The sequence below is a fragment of the Rhinatrema bivittatum genome, chromosome 1 (assembly GCF_901001135.1).
Source record: "Rhinatrema bivittatum chromosome 1, aRhiBiv1.1, whole genome shotgun sequence".
Classification (NCBI taxonomy): Eukaryota; Metazoa; Chordata; class Amphibia; order Gymnophiona; family Rhinatrematidae; genus Rhinatrema; species Rhinatrema bivittatum.
Genome location: NC_042615.1, coordinates 713,936,845 through 713,953,563, shown reverse-complemented (window position 1 = coordinate 713,953,563; position 16,719 = coordinate 713,936,845). Strand labels below are relative to the sequence as shown.

The window sequence follows — 16,719 nt, the reverse complement described above, 5'->3', positions numbered from 1 at the left end:
ATTTTTTTTTTTTTTTTTTGAGGGGAAGTGGGGTTAATACTCTACGCACCACCTCCCATATCCTTCCACTCCCCCCCCCCCCCAAAAAAAAAAATTTAATTATCCACTGCTTCAGAACGCGAGATTGTAGGAAGACTTCTGTTATCTGACCGTGCCATTTCTCATCTTTGTTCTGTTTCCTCCCCCACCCCTTCCCATCCATGTTTCTCAGGTGCGAGAGATGTTGAAGATGAGGGACTCCAATGGCGCCCGCATGCTGACACTCATAACTGAACAGTTCATGGCTGACCCTCGGCTTTCCCTTTGGCGGCAACAGGGCACGGCAATGACCGACAAATACAGGCAGTTGTGGGATGAACTCGGTAAATGCAGTGCTTTGAAAACAAATTTGCTTTGCAAATGAAAGGAGCTGAACCAGTGAAGTAGCAGTTGTTGTAAACCCTGAAATGATGGTTCACACTGCAGGTTTGTCTGCAGCAGGAAATATTGTAGGGTGCTTTGAGGATGGCGACTTGCCTGCGATTAAAACTGATTTTCCTAGCGTGTAGCAGATGGACTCAGGACCAATGGGTATAGTGTACTCCTGATAGCAGTTGGAGACGAATCAGATTACAAGTTGACGTCAGCCCTAGTACATACACTCCCGCAGGAAGGGCAGCTCTTCAGTATTTTCCGCTGCATAGCAGTTAGGGACTCTATGCATGCTAGCATAGCGTTAGAGTAAATTTTACCAAAGAATCCAAATTAAGAAGAAATCTTAACTCTACAGACGAGCCCTGCTCTCCTGCGGTGACACCTGTTGGGTCCCCCCCCCCTCCCCACCCCAGTCGAGATTCCCGAGGTGATTTCCGCGATCCCTCGGAGGTAACCCTCGGCCCGGCGGCCGACCCTCGGCGGGGACCTAGCCCCCGACATCGGGTGAGGCTGAGAGGCAGCGGGTGCAACCTCGAGTGCGGCGGTGAAGGTATTTTTCCCTCTCCCCCGCAGCTGGAGACTGCCCGGAACAAAACCAGGAGGCGCCGGGACAAGGTAAGGTAGAAATCAACTTAAAAGTCTCCAGCCTCCAAAGCTCGAGGAGACTCACAGTTCACCAGCCGGGACCAGTGCCACCGGGTTGATCTGCCCTAGCAGGGCTAGACCCTGGTCAGATCAGAGGGTCCTCCCATGTGGAGACCCTCCGAGGTGGTCGCCATATTGTCCGTATGGTCGCCGTCACCATTTTGGCCCTGTTCGCTTCCCTGTCCGCTGTCTTGATCCGTGTGCACAAATACCTTGTGCGCACAATGTCGCACGCACAAGTGCTGGGCGCACAAGCGAAGCACATAGCCACGCGCTCACTGTGCTGGGCGCACAAGCGAAGCACATAGCCACGCGCTCACTGTGCTGGGCGCATAACTTTGACCCGTGCGCACATCGCTCGGCACGCGCGCACCAAACCTACACGCGCATCTTCGCATACCGAAGTGCACAACTGTATTGTATGCGCACAAACCATGGCTCCACCTGAAAATAAGCTCAAAGATCAGGGCCTTTGCCCAGCATGCCACATTAGAGCTGCACAGCATGAGGAGGCCACGGCCCTGTGTAAACACTGCGAAGAGGCCCTAGGGGACCCAACTCATGGCCCTCCCCAGCCAGTACCGGACCCCAGCCTCTCGTGCAGTTCGCCAGACCTAGCATCACACAGCGGGACCCTCCCTCAAATGGGGCTCCCCAGGTACATGGCGCCCCCTAGTCTAGACCCAGCTTCTATCTCCTGGGTGGAATTCTTCAAAGGTCTGCATACCTTTGTCCACATGCAACCGGTGCCTCCTACAATGCAGTCACAGGCACCACCAGAGGACCTCAACATGCCAAGACCCTCTATGCCCAGGGAAGCGATCCCACCGCCCAGAAGCCCCCACCTTCGGGGACACAGACATCTCAGATGAGGAGTCAGAACCCCTGGAGGAAGGGGAACTCCCTCTGGGGACAGAACCCCACCGAACCATGAGACGCTTCTTCACCAAGGACGAACTTCCAGACTTGGTCACGCACAGCTTAAAAGAGCTTGCCATCTTGGGCACAATGCCTCAGGGGAACCTAAGCCGGTCCCTTTTTGAGGGACTTCGTCAGACCTCCCGCCATTTCCCACTATTACAAGCCGTCCAGCAACTAATTGACCTGGAATGGGAGGCCCCAGAAACCACGTTTAAAGGGGGCCGGGCTCTGGCAGCCATGTACCCTCTGGACCCTGCCGCCAAAGATCTCCTGGCATGTCCGAAAGTGGATGCCATGGTCTGCGCGGTCTCGAAGCGCACTACTATCCCAGCGGAGGGAGGAGCAGCATTCAAGGATGCTCAAGACAGACATCTGGAATCTATCCTCAAACAGTCCTTTGACGTCTCTGTATGTCTTTACAGATCGCGGCCTGCTGTGCCATGGTGACACGCGCCTGCTTAGCACAGACCAGGAACACTCCTGGGGAAGCCCTGGAACCAGCCGTATCATTCCTCACGGACGCCACTTCGGATCTGGTACGCACAGCAGCTAGAGGAGTCTCATCCGCCATGGCAGCCAGAAGACAAATCTGGCTCCGAAACTGGTCAGCCGACGCATCCTCCAAAACGAGACTCACAAGGATGCCTTTCAAGGGAACACTCCTGTTCGGAAGCAAACTAGAGAAACTAGCCAACAAGTGGGGCGAGTCCCCACTGCCGCGGCTACCGGAAGACAGGAATAAGAGAAACCAGTGATCCTTCCCCCGGACCTCCAGGGGCAGAGGATCACAGCGCTTCAACCCATATATAGAAGCTCATATCAAGCGGCCCGCCCCGCAGGCTGGAGCCAGTCCTTTCGAAACAAGCACAATAAAAGGGGAGCCAGCTCGGGCCCAGGCCCCCAGCCGCACCCCACAATGAAGATCAGCTGACCCATCCAAAGGAAGAAGCCATGGGGGCAGACTGGCCCTTTTCTTCCAAAGATGGGTCGAGATAACTTCGGACAAGTAGGTCCTCTCCATCATTCGAGAGGGATATTACCTGGATTTCCACCACCTCCCTCCGGACAAGTTTGTGGAATCTCCCTGCCACGACCCTTCCAAGAGAATGGCGGTGGAAGCTACACTGACCAGCTTACTAGACTTAGAGGCTATAACACCAGTGCCTCCACAACAAATAAATACTGGCCATTATTCCATCTATTTTATCGTTCCCAAGAAGGAAGGAATGTTCAGACCTATCCTGGACCTCAAGATGGTCAACCGTTACCTGAAGATTCCCTGCTTCCACATGGAAACCCTACGCTCGGTAATGGGCGATACAACTGGGAGAGTTCCTTTCCTCCCTGGATCTGTCAGAAGTCTACCTACACATTCCGATCCATCAAGAGCATCAGAGTTTTCTACGCTTCTCGATCCTGGACCGTCACTACCAGTTCCGGGCTCTACCTTTCGGGTTAGCCACTGCACCCCGGACGTTCACCAAGATCATAGTGGTGGTGGCAGCAACACTAAGGAAGGAAGGAAACCGCGTGCACCCTTATCTAGACGATTGGCTGATCAGAGCGAAATCCCCAGAGGAAAGCCACCAGGCAACCAACAGAGTCAAAATACTACTGGAGAGCCTCAGGTGGGTGGTCAACACAAACAAAAGCTGCCTGCAGCCTTCCCAATCTCTAGAATACCTGGGAGTCCGGTTCGACACCAGACAAGATAAGGTCATCCTGACACGGACAAGGAGATCAAAACTGATGACCCAGTTACGAACCCTGTTGAGCGAACCTCGCCCCACAGCATGAGATTACCTACAAGTTCTCGGCCTCATGGCATCCACACTGGAGGTAGTCCCATGGGCACAGGCTCACATGAGACCCCTATAACGCGCACTACTATCACGATAGAATCAACTGTCCCAGAACTACACCATACGGCTTCAGCTCACGGACAGAGTTCGGGCCCAACTACGATGGTGGCTACAAGAAAGCCCATCTGAGCCAGGGAACGAGACTATCCTCACCAACCTGGATCCTACTCACCACGGATGCCAGCCTACAAGGATGGGGAGCACACTGCCAGGAGCTAATTGCCCAAGGGCAATGGAACAAAGAAGAGTCGGGATAGAATATCAATCGCCTAGAAGCCCGGGCAGTCAGACTAGCCTGCGTAAGGTTCGGTCACAGACTCCGAGGCAAAGCGGTCAGAGTAATGTCGGACAATGCCACAACAGTGGTCTACATCAACCGTCAGGGAGGAACCAGAAGCCAACAGGTGTCTCTGGAAATAGACCCCCTAATGTCATGGGCGGAAGTGAATCTTCAAGAGATCTCTGCCATCCACATTGCCGGGAAAGACAATGTCTCAGCGGACTACCTTAGCAGAGAGTCTAGATCCAGGAGAATGGAAGCTGTCAACCACAGCATTCCAATTGATAGTAAACCATTGGGGAACACCAACCATGGACCTTCTGACAAGCTGGTCCAACGCCCAGGTACCCAGTTTCTTCAGCCGCAAGCGGGAACCACAGTCCCAGGGAATCGATGCCCTGGTACAGACCTGGCCACAGGAGACTCTGTTATACGCCTTCCCGCCGTGGCCCCTATAGAGTGTGATCATCCACAAGATAGAACATCACAGGGGGCCAGTACTTCTAGTTGCCCCGGACTGGCCAAGAAGACCATGGAACGCAGACATGCGAAGACTGCTGGCAGGAAACCCCCTGCCGCTACCTCTACACAGAGACCTGCTCCAACAGGGATCGATCCTCCACGAGAATCCAGCTCGATTCTCTTACAGTGTGGCCATTGAGAGGACTTGCCTGAGGAGGAGAGGATAATCGGGGGCAGTAATTGGCACCCTACTCCGAGCACGCAAGTTCTCCACATCCCTAAGGATTTGGAGAGTTTCAAATCCTGGTGTGAGGACCATGACATCATACCACACTTGGTCAAAATTCCTGCGATTTTGGAATTACTACAGAAGGGATTGTCCCTCAACTCCATCAAGGTACAGGTGGCGGCCTTGTCATGCTATGGAACCAAGAGCGAGAGCAGCAGCATAGCCTCTCACCCGGATGTCTCCTGCTTCCTGAAAGGAGTCAAGCACATCCGACCACCCCTGAAGTGGCCGGTGACTCTTTAGAACCTCAACCTGGTCCTAGATTTCCTAGCAGGAACCTCCTTCAGACCTCTCCGTGGCCTGTCTCTCAGACTATTAACATTGAAGACAGCCTTCCTGCTGGCAGTCTGTTCAGCTCATCGTATATCCGAGCTACAAGCACTGTCATGCCGGGAGCCATTCCTCAGACTCACCCTGGGAACCATCCAGTTACGCACGGTTCCAACGTTCCTCTCCAAAGTGGTGTCTCACTTCCATCTCAACCAAACCATCTCGCTACCATCACCAGATGAGCATAAGAATTTGGAAGAGGCTCGAAGTCTACGACATCTCAACATCATTAGGCTCCTAGTCCGATACCTGGAAAGGTCGGAATCCGTACGAAAGATGGACCATCTATTCGTCCTTCACAGCAGGAAGAAGCAGGGGGAAGCGGCCTCGCGAGCAACCATAGCTCGCTGGATCAAAGAAGTCATCAAGACTGCCTACGTGGAAGCAGGCAAGCCACTGACTTTACAAGTCAAGGCCCATTCTACTAGAGCCCAGGCAGTGTCCTGGGCGGAAACCAAGATGCTGTCACCCGCCGAGATCTGCAGGGCTGCGACATGGTCCTTCATCCACATCTTCTCCAGGTTTTCCACCTGGATGTTCAGGCTCGGGAGGACTCAGTATTTGCAAGGGCAGTACTAAGTGGGTCACGGGCAGCCTCTCACCCGGTTCGGGAATAGCTTTTATACATCCCATTGGTCCTGAGTCCATCTGCTAGACGCTAGGAAATGGAGAAATTACTTACCTGATAATTTCGTTTTCCTTAGTGTAGACAGATGGACTCAGCATCCCACTCACAGCTGCCGTTGCTCATGGAATTCTCGGGGGACATCCCCCCGGTAGCGAGGGATTCAAGGGTAAGCCATGCTTTCCTTCATCTAGGACACCCATCCTACTGGGTGTCGACATTTTTCGATTGAGGGCACTGGCGGTCTCCAGCTATAGCCAATTCAACCAGTTCAAATTAATCAAGTTAACCAAGTTATAAAGTTAATCAAGTTATTCAAGTTAGTCAGTCACACATATATCCACAATGCTTTTTGAGGAGTATACTGAAGAGCTGCACTTCCTGCAGGGGTATATGTAGTAGGGCTGATGTCAGATTGAAATCTGATCCGTCTCCAAATACTATCATGAGTACACTTATACCCATTGGTCCTGAGTCCATCTGTCTACACTAAGGAAAACGAAATTATCAGGTAAGTAATTTCTCCAGTGCTATTAGCAAACCAGAGCTGCTGTTCTACAGAGACCAGGAAGATGTGGGTGCATCCTCGGCATATATTCTTTTTCAGTACAGCTGCCCACATTCTAATAATCGAGATTGATAAATGCTTGGTGTTCATTGGGATTTGTGGGGGTTTTTTTTGTTTCATTTTAACCTCTGGCACAACCAAGCTTCTTGCTGAAGCCCAGCCTGTGTATGCAACACAGACATATTCATGTCAAGAATTGTGTGAATCAAACCTCTGGAATACATAATTCAAAATTCATGGGTAAAGAGCAATTTTTAAAGTCTTTTTCTGCTTGGTGATAGTATCAGGGAAGAATCTCATGTGGCGGCAAAAATAATTGCACCCCGTACTAAGCTGATGTTTGAAAGTTCATGTATATTGGTTTCCCTTGTTCCAAGGCTGCAGATTTTGCAAGTCTAAGCAAAATACTTTGTCACAATCAAGGTAATTTTCAAAAGGATTTCTGCACCTGAGTGGCCTTTTAAAAATAACTGCGGGGGGAGGAGGTTTTGCACATAAAAGCCCATGCACTACAGAGAAGCATTCTGGGGTCAGAACTGGTGCAGGGACATGATTTACTCACACACACATTTGATTTTCAAAACTGGTGTGTGTGTAAATACACATGCACAAAGGTTTACTCCTGCTGCTGAGCAGGTGTGTATCTACTGGTTCTGCGCACATCTGCACATTTTCAATGCTCATAAATCCACTTTGAAAATTCAGGCCAATGTCTGCAGGTAAAAAGTACCTGCAGACTTTAACCTATGCGTGCTTGTGTTTGATTATGTTTGATTTATTAAATCAAACAAACACTATATATAGTGAGAGAGTAATTTTCAATCTTGGATTTTTTTTTGCCCTACAGCTTGCTTTCTTTTCTGCTTTTTTGGGCTTCCCCTTGAATTGTAGTTGATGCCTGCTGTGAGTTTCCTTCCTATTTTTAACCCCCTTCCATTTTGCCAGTCATCACATTGACAGTCCTCTGATCGATAGGCACTGACTCAGGGTTTCGTCTGGAACCCAGCCAGTAGATATTGGGTTGTTTTTTTTTCTAAGCAATGGCTGGGACCTTTCCCTCTACTCTCCTCTCTCCTCCATGCCCCCTGGGGGTGGGGTTGGGCAGAAGGTGCTAATGCTGCTGCTTCAGCATCCCCAGCCTTGGATGGTCTGAGGATCAACAACTAGGCTGAGGCGTCAAACCTGGCACCCTAGCACCGCCCCTGGGCAAGTTAACCAGATTTGCCAATTATGTTTCTAAATATAAAAACATAACAGGATAGGGAATTAAAATGTATACGATGCAGTTTGCCAATGGTTTGTGGCTGAATGTTTTACCAGGATTGCTAAATTTATCATTAAAATTTAAAGGGGATCCAGTTTCTCATCATTCTCTAATCCCGTTTATCATCAGACTGGAAAAATCCTGAGTGCCTCAAATTCTGTGCTGGGCTCAGGTAGAAAAGGGGACTGGGCCTAGGCTGGGGCAAATGAGACCCTGTTAGAGTTCAGGATGCAATAAAGGAGCTGCCCCAGGGATACAAGATATGGAGAAGAAAATGTTGGAGGGGAGGGATGGGGAGAAAAAAATGTTGAAACAGGAAAATAAGCCCAAAAAATTAGATAAAACTAGAGCAACAAAAAAGACTATAAAGGATTTTTTTTCCCTGGCTCCTACATGTTTTTTCTAAAAATGTTTCCATCCAAATTTGTTAAAAAAAAAAAAATAAAAAAAAGCGAGAGCATCTTGATTAAGAAATTTAATGAGATTCTATTTTTGACACTGTTTTTTTAATGCAATACTCAGTTTTACAGTCCTGGTGCAAACTCTTCCCTTTACCGTGGATGGCATGCATCACGTGTTATCCATTGGAAGCGTGTCCTGTGCGCAGTGACCTCTGACCCCTCTCTCTTCGCACACAGATGCCCTCTGTATGGAAGGGGGGATCTGGAAGAAAATAAAAAGTTGCTCTTTATTCTGCTGGTATTCCTACAGTTTTTATTGATGCAAGGAAATGCAGGTCATCCCTGTTACTCTTCAGCTGGGCTGGATGATGAAATCCAATAGGAAATGTTGAGAATGGAAAGCCACCTTTAGGCTTCCAGCTCCGTCAGAGTCAGCCTCTGCCAGGCTATGGTGCTGTGAGTCTTGGTTCATAACCACCCAGGCATTTTTCTCCTATTTTATTTTATTTATATACTCTATAGTTGGAGAAGCATTTTCACTAGCCCTTTATTTTTAGACTTCTATTCCACCTAGCCCGCCCGAAAGGGTTGTCCAAAAAAAAAAAAAAAAATGCAAGTTCAGAAATCAATACATAATTAGATTTGCTAGTTCATATTTCATGACCAAGCTGAAAATCTTAATTTGTAGGAAAGCTGATTTGAAGCGGAGAGGCAGAGCCCAGGGGGCTCGGGCAGCTGGCAGTCTGGTAGCTTCCTGTTTTGGGCAGGCGGCTCTGCATGGCTGGCTTTCTGGAGTGTGTGCCAGCTTTACAAATTGAATGTTTGCAGTTTTGCTCTCTTAAAGAGCCCTAAATTTAACTACATCCCAGTGTTGACCTTGGCGGGAGGAAAATGTGAGCTTTTTTTTTTTTTTTTTTTAACAGATTTGACAATTCTCTTGAAGAGGGTCTTGATTTCCTTTCTATGTGTTCTTTTGCTGTTCCTTGTACTTTGTGACATAACAAGAAGTAACTCCCCCTTATTCCATCCATGCTGTTTTTTTTTTTTGCTTTTTTTTTAAATCCAGGGGCCCTCGTTTTATGCAGTGATACTTAGTTGACATCCTTTCAAATGTCAAACTTTTCCTTCCCTTTATCTAACCTTTCGACTCCATCTGAGGCAAATACTCCCATCTTGCGTAAGATTCGTGTATTTTTTAATCAGCATTGTATCTCTTTGCCATTTTTTTTTTTGCCTTCGCAGCCCCCACACTATTCCTCCACATATAGAATGTCTCCTTTTTGTCATTATTTATAAAAGATTGTAACGTGCTTAAAGTAATTTGAGACGCGTGTGGCTCTTCTTACATAAGCACTGGTCTGACCTGCAGTGTTGCATATTGCAGCTCATTGTAGCTGGAGGAGCAGACAGATTACACTTCAGGGTAGATTGTAAACTAATCGCATTGCTGTCACAAACCAGGCAAGACTAAGCTCCTGCCTCAGCTGCCCGGGTCTCTCTCTCCCTCACACAATCTGGCTTTATAAACTGAGGTGAAATGGAGACCCAGCCAGTCTTCCGTCAGTTATTCAAATGTGGTACTTCAGGTTTGTTAATGCAGAAATGGATCAAGAGGCAGAGACTAAAAAACAATGAAGGAAGTGGATAGAAGGAAGAAGGCAAAGAGTGAGGATGACCGCAGTCCACAAGTTTCTAAATATTCAGACCCAGTTAAGATATTTATTTATTTATTTATTTATTTATTTATTTAACAATTTTATATACCGACCTTCATAGTAGATTACCATATCGGATCGGTTTACAGTTTAACAGAGGGAAAAAACTAGAGTAACAAATTCACGTAAACGAAAGATAACCAAAGCAGGAATAAGTCAGTTACAATCAACAGGGGGCGGGAACTTGGAAGCTTACAACAAGCTGGAAAGAAGAAAAGGCCAGTAAAGTAATTTTACCGTAGAGTACAAGTTACAAACTAACGTTTTTGGGTGGTGAACAGAGAAAGAAGCAACATTTCATTCAGAATTTTTATTTTTTTTAAACAACATAAGTGAAACAACATAAGTGAAACCTGCGGTTCAGGATGTGTTTAATTACCTAGATCTGTGTGCTTTGTTTCTGCTCTTAAAGGTCCAGAAACAAGTCTGTTTATAGATCTTTTCTTTGGGGGGGGGGCACGACGGCGGCAGCGAGGTCAAATGGCCTCAGCAGCATTCTTGCAAGTTATAATCCAGGGATATTTGATGTACACTGCAAAGACAGTCAGAAGCCAGGTTAACACAGTGCTGCTTCACCAACTATAGGACCTCCAGAGCACAAAGATTGTCCAGCAAAAGCAGTTGAACAGAGCAAATCCATTTTGCAGTTTTGCATGCTGCTTCCTGAGGGGCTCCAATATAGTGCCTTGAGAAAGATTTTCAATCTGGCCTTTTTACTTCTTGATTTTTTTTTTTTAAATAAATCTTCTGTTTTGTTTAATAATTTCAGTTGAACTATTCTCTCCCTGACTGCACTTTCAATCATTTGCACTCTCCTTCCTTCATGTCCCCCTCAATATTTAACTTTTACCCCCCCACCTCAAAATTTAACTTTTAAACCCCCCCCCCCCCACCTCAAACATACTCGGGTGCCGCAAGGAAGTCCTGGGAGCTGGAGGGACGTCTCTTCTTAGGCAATGCCTTAGTTTCCACTCTTGTGGTTGGCTTGAGGATGATGCAGTAATGGCAGCTATCTTCCCTTCCTCATAAGAGTCAGACCAAAGATTCATCCGGCCCAGTATCCTGTTCTCTGACAGTGGCCAGTCTGGGTCACAAATTATCCAGCAGATTAAAAAAAAAAAGTAGATCCATTTCTTGATCTCCCTCCCAGGGATAAGTGGAGGCTTTCCCAGGTCTACTAATGGGTTATGGATTTTTCCTCCTGGAATTTGTCCAGACCCCCTTTTAAACCCAGCTATCCTAGATGCCTTCATTGTGCATTGAATGCAAAAATACTTTCTCCAGTTTTGTTTGTTGTTAGTTTCATGGACTGTTCCATAATCTTAGTACTTTGAAAGGGCAAATAATTCTATTTACCTGTCCCACCCCACTCATAACTTTTATTAACTTCTTATCATATCCCTTTGCCAGCTCATCTCGAAGCTGAAGAGCCCTAACCTGTTTAACCTTTCTTCATAAGGAAGCCATTTCTTCCCTTTATCATTTTTCTTATCCTCCTCTGCACCTTTTCTAGTTCCATTTTCTGTTTTGAGATGGGGAAAGCAGAACTGCACGCACTCTAGGTGCAGTCACACCGTGGATCAAGGTATTATGATTTCCATTTGTGTTTGAATAATTTCTAACATTCTGTTTGGTTTTTTATCCTCTGCCACAGACTGAACTGAGGATTTCAACATACTGTCCTCAAGGTCTCCAAGATCCTTTTCTTGGGGTAGTAGTTCCTAATAGGGAACCCTGCATTGTATATGTATAGTTAGGATTTCTTTATGCTATGTGCATTGTTTTACACTTGTCCACATTCAATTTTACCTGCCATTTAGATGCCCAGTCTCACATGGTCCTTCTGTATTTCTTTACAATCCCTACATATTTTAACAGCTTTTTTTTTTTTTTATTCTTTATCAGCTTTTCAATTTTACAAATCAAACAAATGTTTGTAGCAGTAATATCAGGTAATTTACAAGAAATCTTTAACAATTTAAACAGAAAATGTTCTAGATTAGAAAATCTACATTTACTCCATATAGTAATATAAATTCACCTTTCAACATTAACATCTATATTAATGGAAATTACCTTTCTTTTACTATCAATTATTCTAATTTCTAGAGGCAGAAAATTGGGAGTTCTAGGAAATATTCAAAAATTAGAAGCAAAATGGACAAGCATAGCAAACCTAGTCTCTACTAACATTACAAAACAGGGGTTGATGTGCTGGGTTTCTTTGAATCTATAAAAACTTTCAGTTGATCTGGAGAAAAAAAATATAAAACATTCGTCTCTTTTTCACTAAACATTTACATGGAAAATGTAACAAGAATGTAAAGCCCAAATCAATCACTTCTTGGCGAAATGTAAGGAAATCCTTACATCTCAATTGGGTCGCTAATGCCATATCAGGAAATATTTTTAGTTATATCAAGAAATTTTACTGGGTATTTTCTGAAATAGGTTTTCATTATTTTGTTAACATCATAAGTAGAAATTAGAGAGACCAAAAGCATACCCTTATCAAGCACAACCATTTCTGAATTTTCAAGAAAGTTAGACCATTTTGTATCTGCTGGTTGGTCTCTCTATTTGAATTCCTAGATCTAGGCAAGAAATAACAAGTGTTAATAATAGGCATTTCATCATTTGAAAATCCCAGTCCTTCTTGTAGAAACCTTTTAAGAGTCATAAATGGGATTTCCCCTATGACTCTTGGAAAATTCAAGAGTCTTAAATTCATATTTTTTGCATTGTTTTCTAGATATTCTAAACACCTAGCAAGCGTCTCTCTCTACCCCTTACAACAACAGCTTTAAACTCCTGCATTTTCTTATCTTTTTTCTCTAGTTCAGAGACTCTATCCAAATGTCCTCCTTCCGTTGGGTTTCCCCTAACTCCTGTTGTTGCTTGAAGGTGGTCTGGTCTAATTTCAAATTTAAACTCCTCCTTTCGGATGCTAACCCTCTCATCATGTCCCACAGGTTGTCTAGAGTCACAACAGACGGTTGGGTAGGGGGGCCCGCAAAACTGGGTAATCCCGGTCTCCCTTTTTGTCCTTGCTGTGATTTGGGCTCTGGGTTCATCGGCACTTTCTCCGATGGGACGACTCACGTTCGTTGTTTCGCCTCCGTTCTCCTCCAATATCGCCAAAGCACTCCTGGGTTGCTATATGTTCCGAGTCCTGCGGCAACTCCTCTGCTGTTTCTCCTGCTCTGCGACTAGGATCAGAAGTTAAATCACTTCCTGGTCCTTCTTCAAAGCTTTTCCCGCTCTCTCTCTCTCTCTCTGCGCTGGTGGCCTCCTTAGCTCTGGGCTCAGCGATACCTCCTCTGTAGGCTCAAGTGGTTCTCTCAGCACATCAGGCTCCTCTGATGCCAGTTTTTTCCCAGGTAGGGACATAAATTTCGTGATTTCCAATTGTGTTGGTAGAGGCAAAGTCTCTGAGGGATATACCCTCACTTTGCCCTTCCTTTTAGCTGGCATAATGCTTAAATTGCAGGAAATCTTCATGGAAATCTTATAAGCGTCCTGCTTTTGCCGCCATCTTGGTCACGCCTCTAACAATTTTTAATTATTTTGTACCTTCTGTAAATTTGATCACCTCACTCATTCCTCCCTTTTCTAGATCATTTGTGAATGTTGAAGAGCACAGTTCTAGTACGGATCCCTGGGGTATTCCACTATTTACCTTTCTCTACTGGGAAAACTGATCATTTAGTCCTTCTCTCTGTGGTCTGTCTTTTTTAACCAGTTACCAATTCACAATAGGATATTGCCTCCTATCCCATTACTTTTTAATATTCTGAGGAGGCTCGAGTCCACTATGTTGTATTTCTGTGAGATTAGTGTCACAGGTATATAAAGTCTAGCCTCAAATACTAGAATCACACTTGTAGATTCATAGCTTCCTACTAGAACTCTGCCAGTAATCTTCCTGCATCCCCTCAGTTTCACACATCCTTCTACACATGAGTTTCTCTCCTATATGGGTGTGTATCATACTTTTCTGTTTCAAATGATTTTTAGAATGGTTGCAGTACAGGTTCATATCCTTGCTTTAATAATAAAGGTTGGCTTGCTTTGGAATACTACTTTTCAAATGTTTAAATATATAAAAAATTTAGCTTCATCAGCTTAACTTGTGCTTTAAGCATCGGAGGATGTGTTAGTTTTTCATGGACTCAGCTGACCCTTAATCAGAATATTTCTTGCTCCATGGTGTAGGTGCTTTGGATATAATTTGATGGATGAGTAGGGCGGAGGAAGCAAGCATGTAGAACGCGTGCGCTCCTTATGAAGAGAATAGACTGCAGGCAGTAGGTGCTAATGTTCAGTGTTGAGTGGTAGTGTTTTATTTTAATATGATATACCAGATAGAACGTCTTGTTAAATTCATTTTGAGCTATGTCACCTCTAAAGCTTGGATGCTATTAGAACCATCTGAAGGGAGATGTAACACCTTATGCCATTTGTGGCATCCCTTGCAAGGCCTTCGTTGTTGAGGTAGTCGTGGTTGTGCAAATACACATTGATGATTCATTGCTCCAGGTTCCTTTAGGGCAGTGACTTGTAGACTATAGAGCAAATGGTTTTGAGATTCATCACAATGGTTGAAGCAACAGATCAGCTCCTCTGATGCCATTTCAGTTGCAACCATACTCCTGGTGATTCGTGTGCCATGTGGTATGGCCCACTACTTATCTTGGTCTATAATTTTATGTCAGTCTAGCAAGAAAGCAAAAATAGTTACTGACAGAACATCACAAAAATACATTTGGTTTGTTGCTTTGCAAATCATAAAATCATACTGTTTAGAGATTGTAACACTGGTCAAAGTTTTATACAGTGTAATGAATCCACGGCAGAGACAGTGTTTAGTCATTGGGGAGTGAGAGTCTTGTCGAATGACCCGAGAGTATGTATGCAGCAGGCTGGACTGGATAGTTGGGAGTTTATAAAGGTGGGAACCTTGGGTATCTTTGCATGAAGGCTCATGGCATTGTAACCTAATGTGTGTGTGTGTGTGTATAGAGAGATTCATGTTTTATAGATGTAACTATAGATATATTGAAGCTACTACCTTAAATGTATGCTTCATTTGCAATAAGATTTAAAGCAATATCTGAAATCTTTAGCATGTTAGAATTGCAAGGTGTTTTTTATCACTGACTGTATAATCTCACATGACTTGGTTCCCTACAGTTGACAAAACTAGTTATTGTTAAAACACAAGGGTAGTGCACCAGCTACCCTGTTTTATTCTGATTTGTTGCATGCTTCTCATTCTGATTTAGTAAAAAATTATGTGCAGGAATCTTGCTGCTGACTGCTAAGTATTAATATCTGGTAGAAACAACTGACCACAGAGCTTTTTAAATACAGGGAATGCAAGCATAGCTTTTATTCCAGAAGAATATAGAAACACAAAATGAAATATTAAGAGAAAAAGAAGGAAATAAGAAAAAGATATGTAGAGGAAGCTCCCAAATTAGAAAACAAGCTAGTGAAGTATTTTGAGTATCCCAAATCTAGTTGTCCTGTTCTAAGAGACTTCAAAATGACTTTGTCATTGGCATGTTTAAATGATTTTGAAGCACAGAGAATCACTCGGAGGCAGGGCATCTTATGCCACTGTAGGCAGCTCCACTCTGGGTTTGACTGTCGGGCCCCACTTAATGCTGTAACTACTAGTTTAGTCATTCCATCTTGACCTGTTTTTTTTTTCCTGAACTGTAACCTAAAGTATTTTTTGCTACAGTAGTAGACCCACCAAAGAGTGCTACATATTGTGACATATGGGGAGAGACTCCCTGGGGTAAGTGCCTGCCTCGGGAAGAACATTTATCTCTGTGTGTATCCTCTTCCACTACTGTGTTCTTGCTGTGAAGACAGATGCCTCCTGTTATCTGCCACTCCATTTTCTCTGTTCTCAGGTGATTCAGATATCCAGTGTGAAATTAGCTCTTGTAAATATTCAAATAACTGCACTATGCACTGATGTTTTATATGATGATGATTGTTAGGGGTGTGGAGCCAGAAAAAGTTCTTCTTTTTTTGGTTTTGTTTGTTTATTAGTTTCATTTTTTGTTCTTTTATTTTTAGGACGCACTAAGTCCCAAACAAAAAGAAATGATAGCGCATAGCCCTACTGACTGTTATGCTAAATTTAGAGGATTTGAGAGTCCATTTTGCAAGCCTTCAGAGAGTCTTAAATAATGTTTGTGTGGGGGAAGAGTGGGGACTGTTGGCAGGTCAGCATGTGCTTTGGAAAAATATATAGTAAAATATTTTTGAAGCTACTACTTCAGTTGCTGGGGAAGGAGGGAGGTTGTTTATCGAACTTTCTAAAGACTAAAGTAAACCCTGTGGAGAGGGAGATGTATGTGATGGTCTCTGTAACATTGAATTAAGGACATTTTGAGTGTATATATAAAGCATACTGCGGTTAGAACCAGTAAAAACAGAAGGAATAGAATATGTTTTTATTGTACTGTGTGTGTTGGAAAGGGAATCATTGGTACAGACAGATCTGGCTTTGAGGTTTTTTTGGGGGGAGGGAAGAACCTTTTCATAGCAGTGCATGAGGCACTCGGAGGAATTATTTATGAATGGAGCTACACTCAATCCTTCTGCAAAGCTATGAACATTCCCCCCCTGGATGCCTCCCCCCCCCCCCCAATAACCCAGTTTAAAATATTTGCTGGCCCTAAACTAAGCCTGTGTACTTGTTCTCTTATTCCCTTCATTTGCCCCCTTCGCTGCCATGACAATAGCTTGATTTTAATGAATTTGTGTTGAAAAGTTATGGTTTGGACTGGTTGCGGTGACCTCTGTTGCACCGTGTGCTCACGTTTCAACAAGAAGGGGTCTGCCAGATCCCATCCCTCTTTCTCACGCCCACCCCACTCTTGAAAATAAATGTTATCTGTAGGCGACCCCCCTGTGCTATGAC

At 44.8% G+C, this 16,719-nt stretch overlaps 1 protein-coding gene across 1 annotated transcript in view; it reads left to right on the top strand.

Moving 5' to 3' along the window:
* Positions 1 to 16,719, top strand: part of ZSWIM6 (zinc finger SWIM-type containing 6) — a 357,080-nt gene that overhangs the window by 239,143 nt on the left and 101,218 nt on the right. The window contains exon 4 of the mRNA XM_029576468.1: positions 212 to 362. Coding sequence (XP_029432328.1) covers positions 212 to 362 — 151 coding nt within the window. The remainder of the gene's footprint in view (positions 1 to 211; positions 363 to 16,719) is intronic.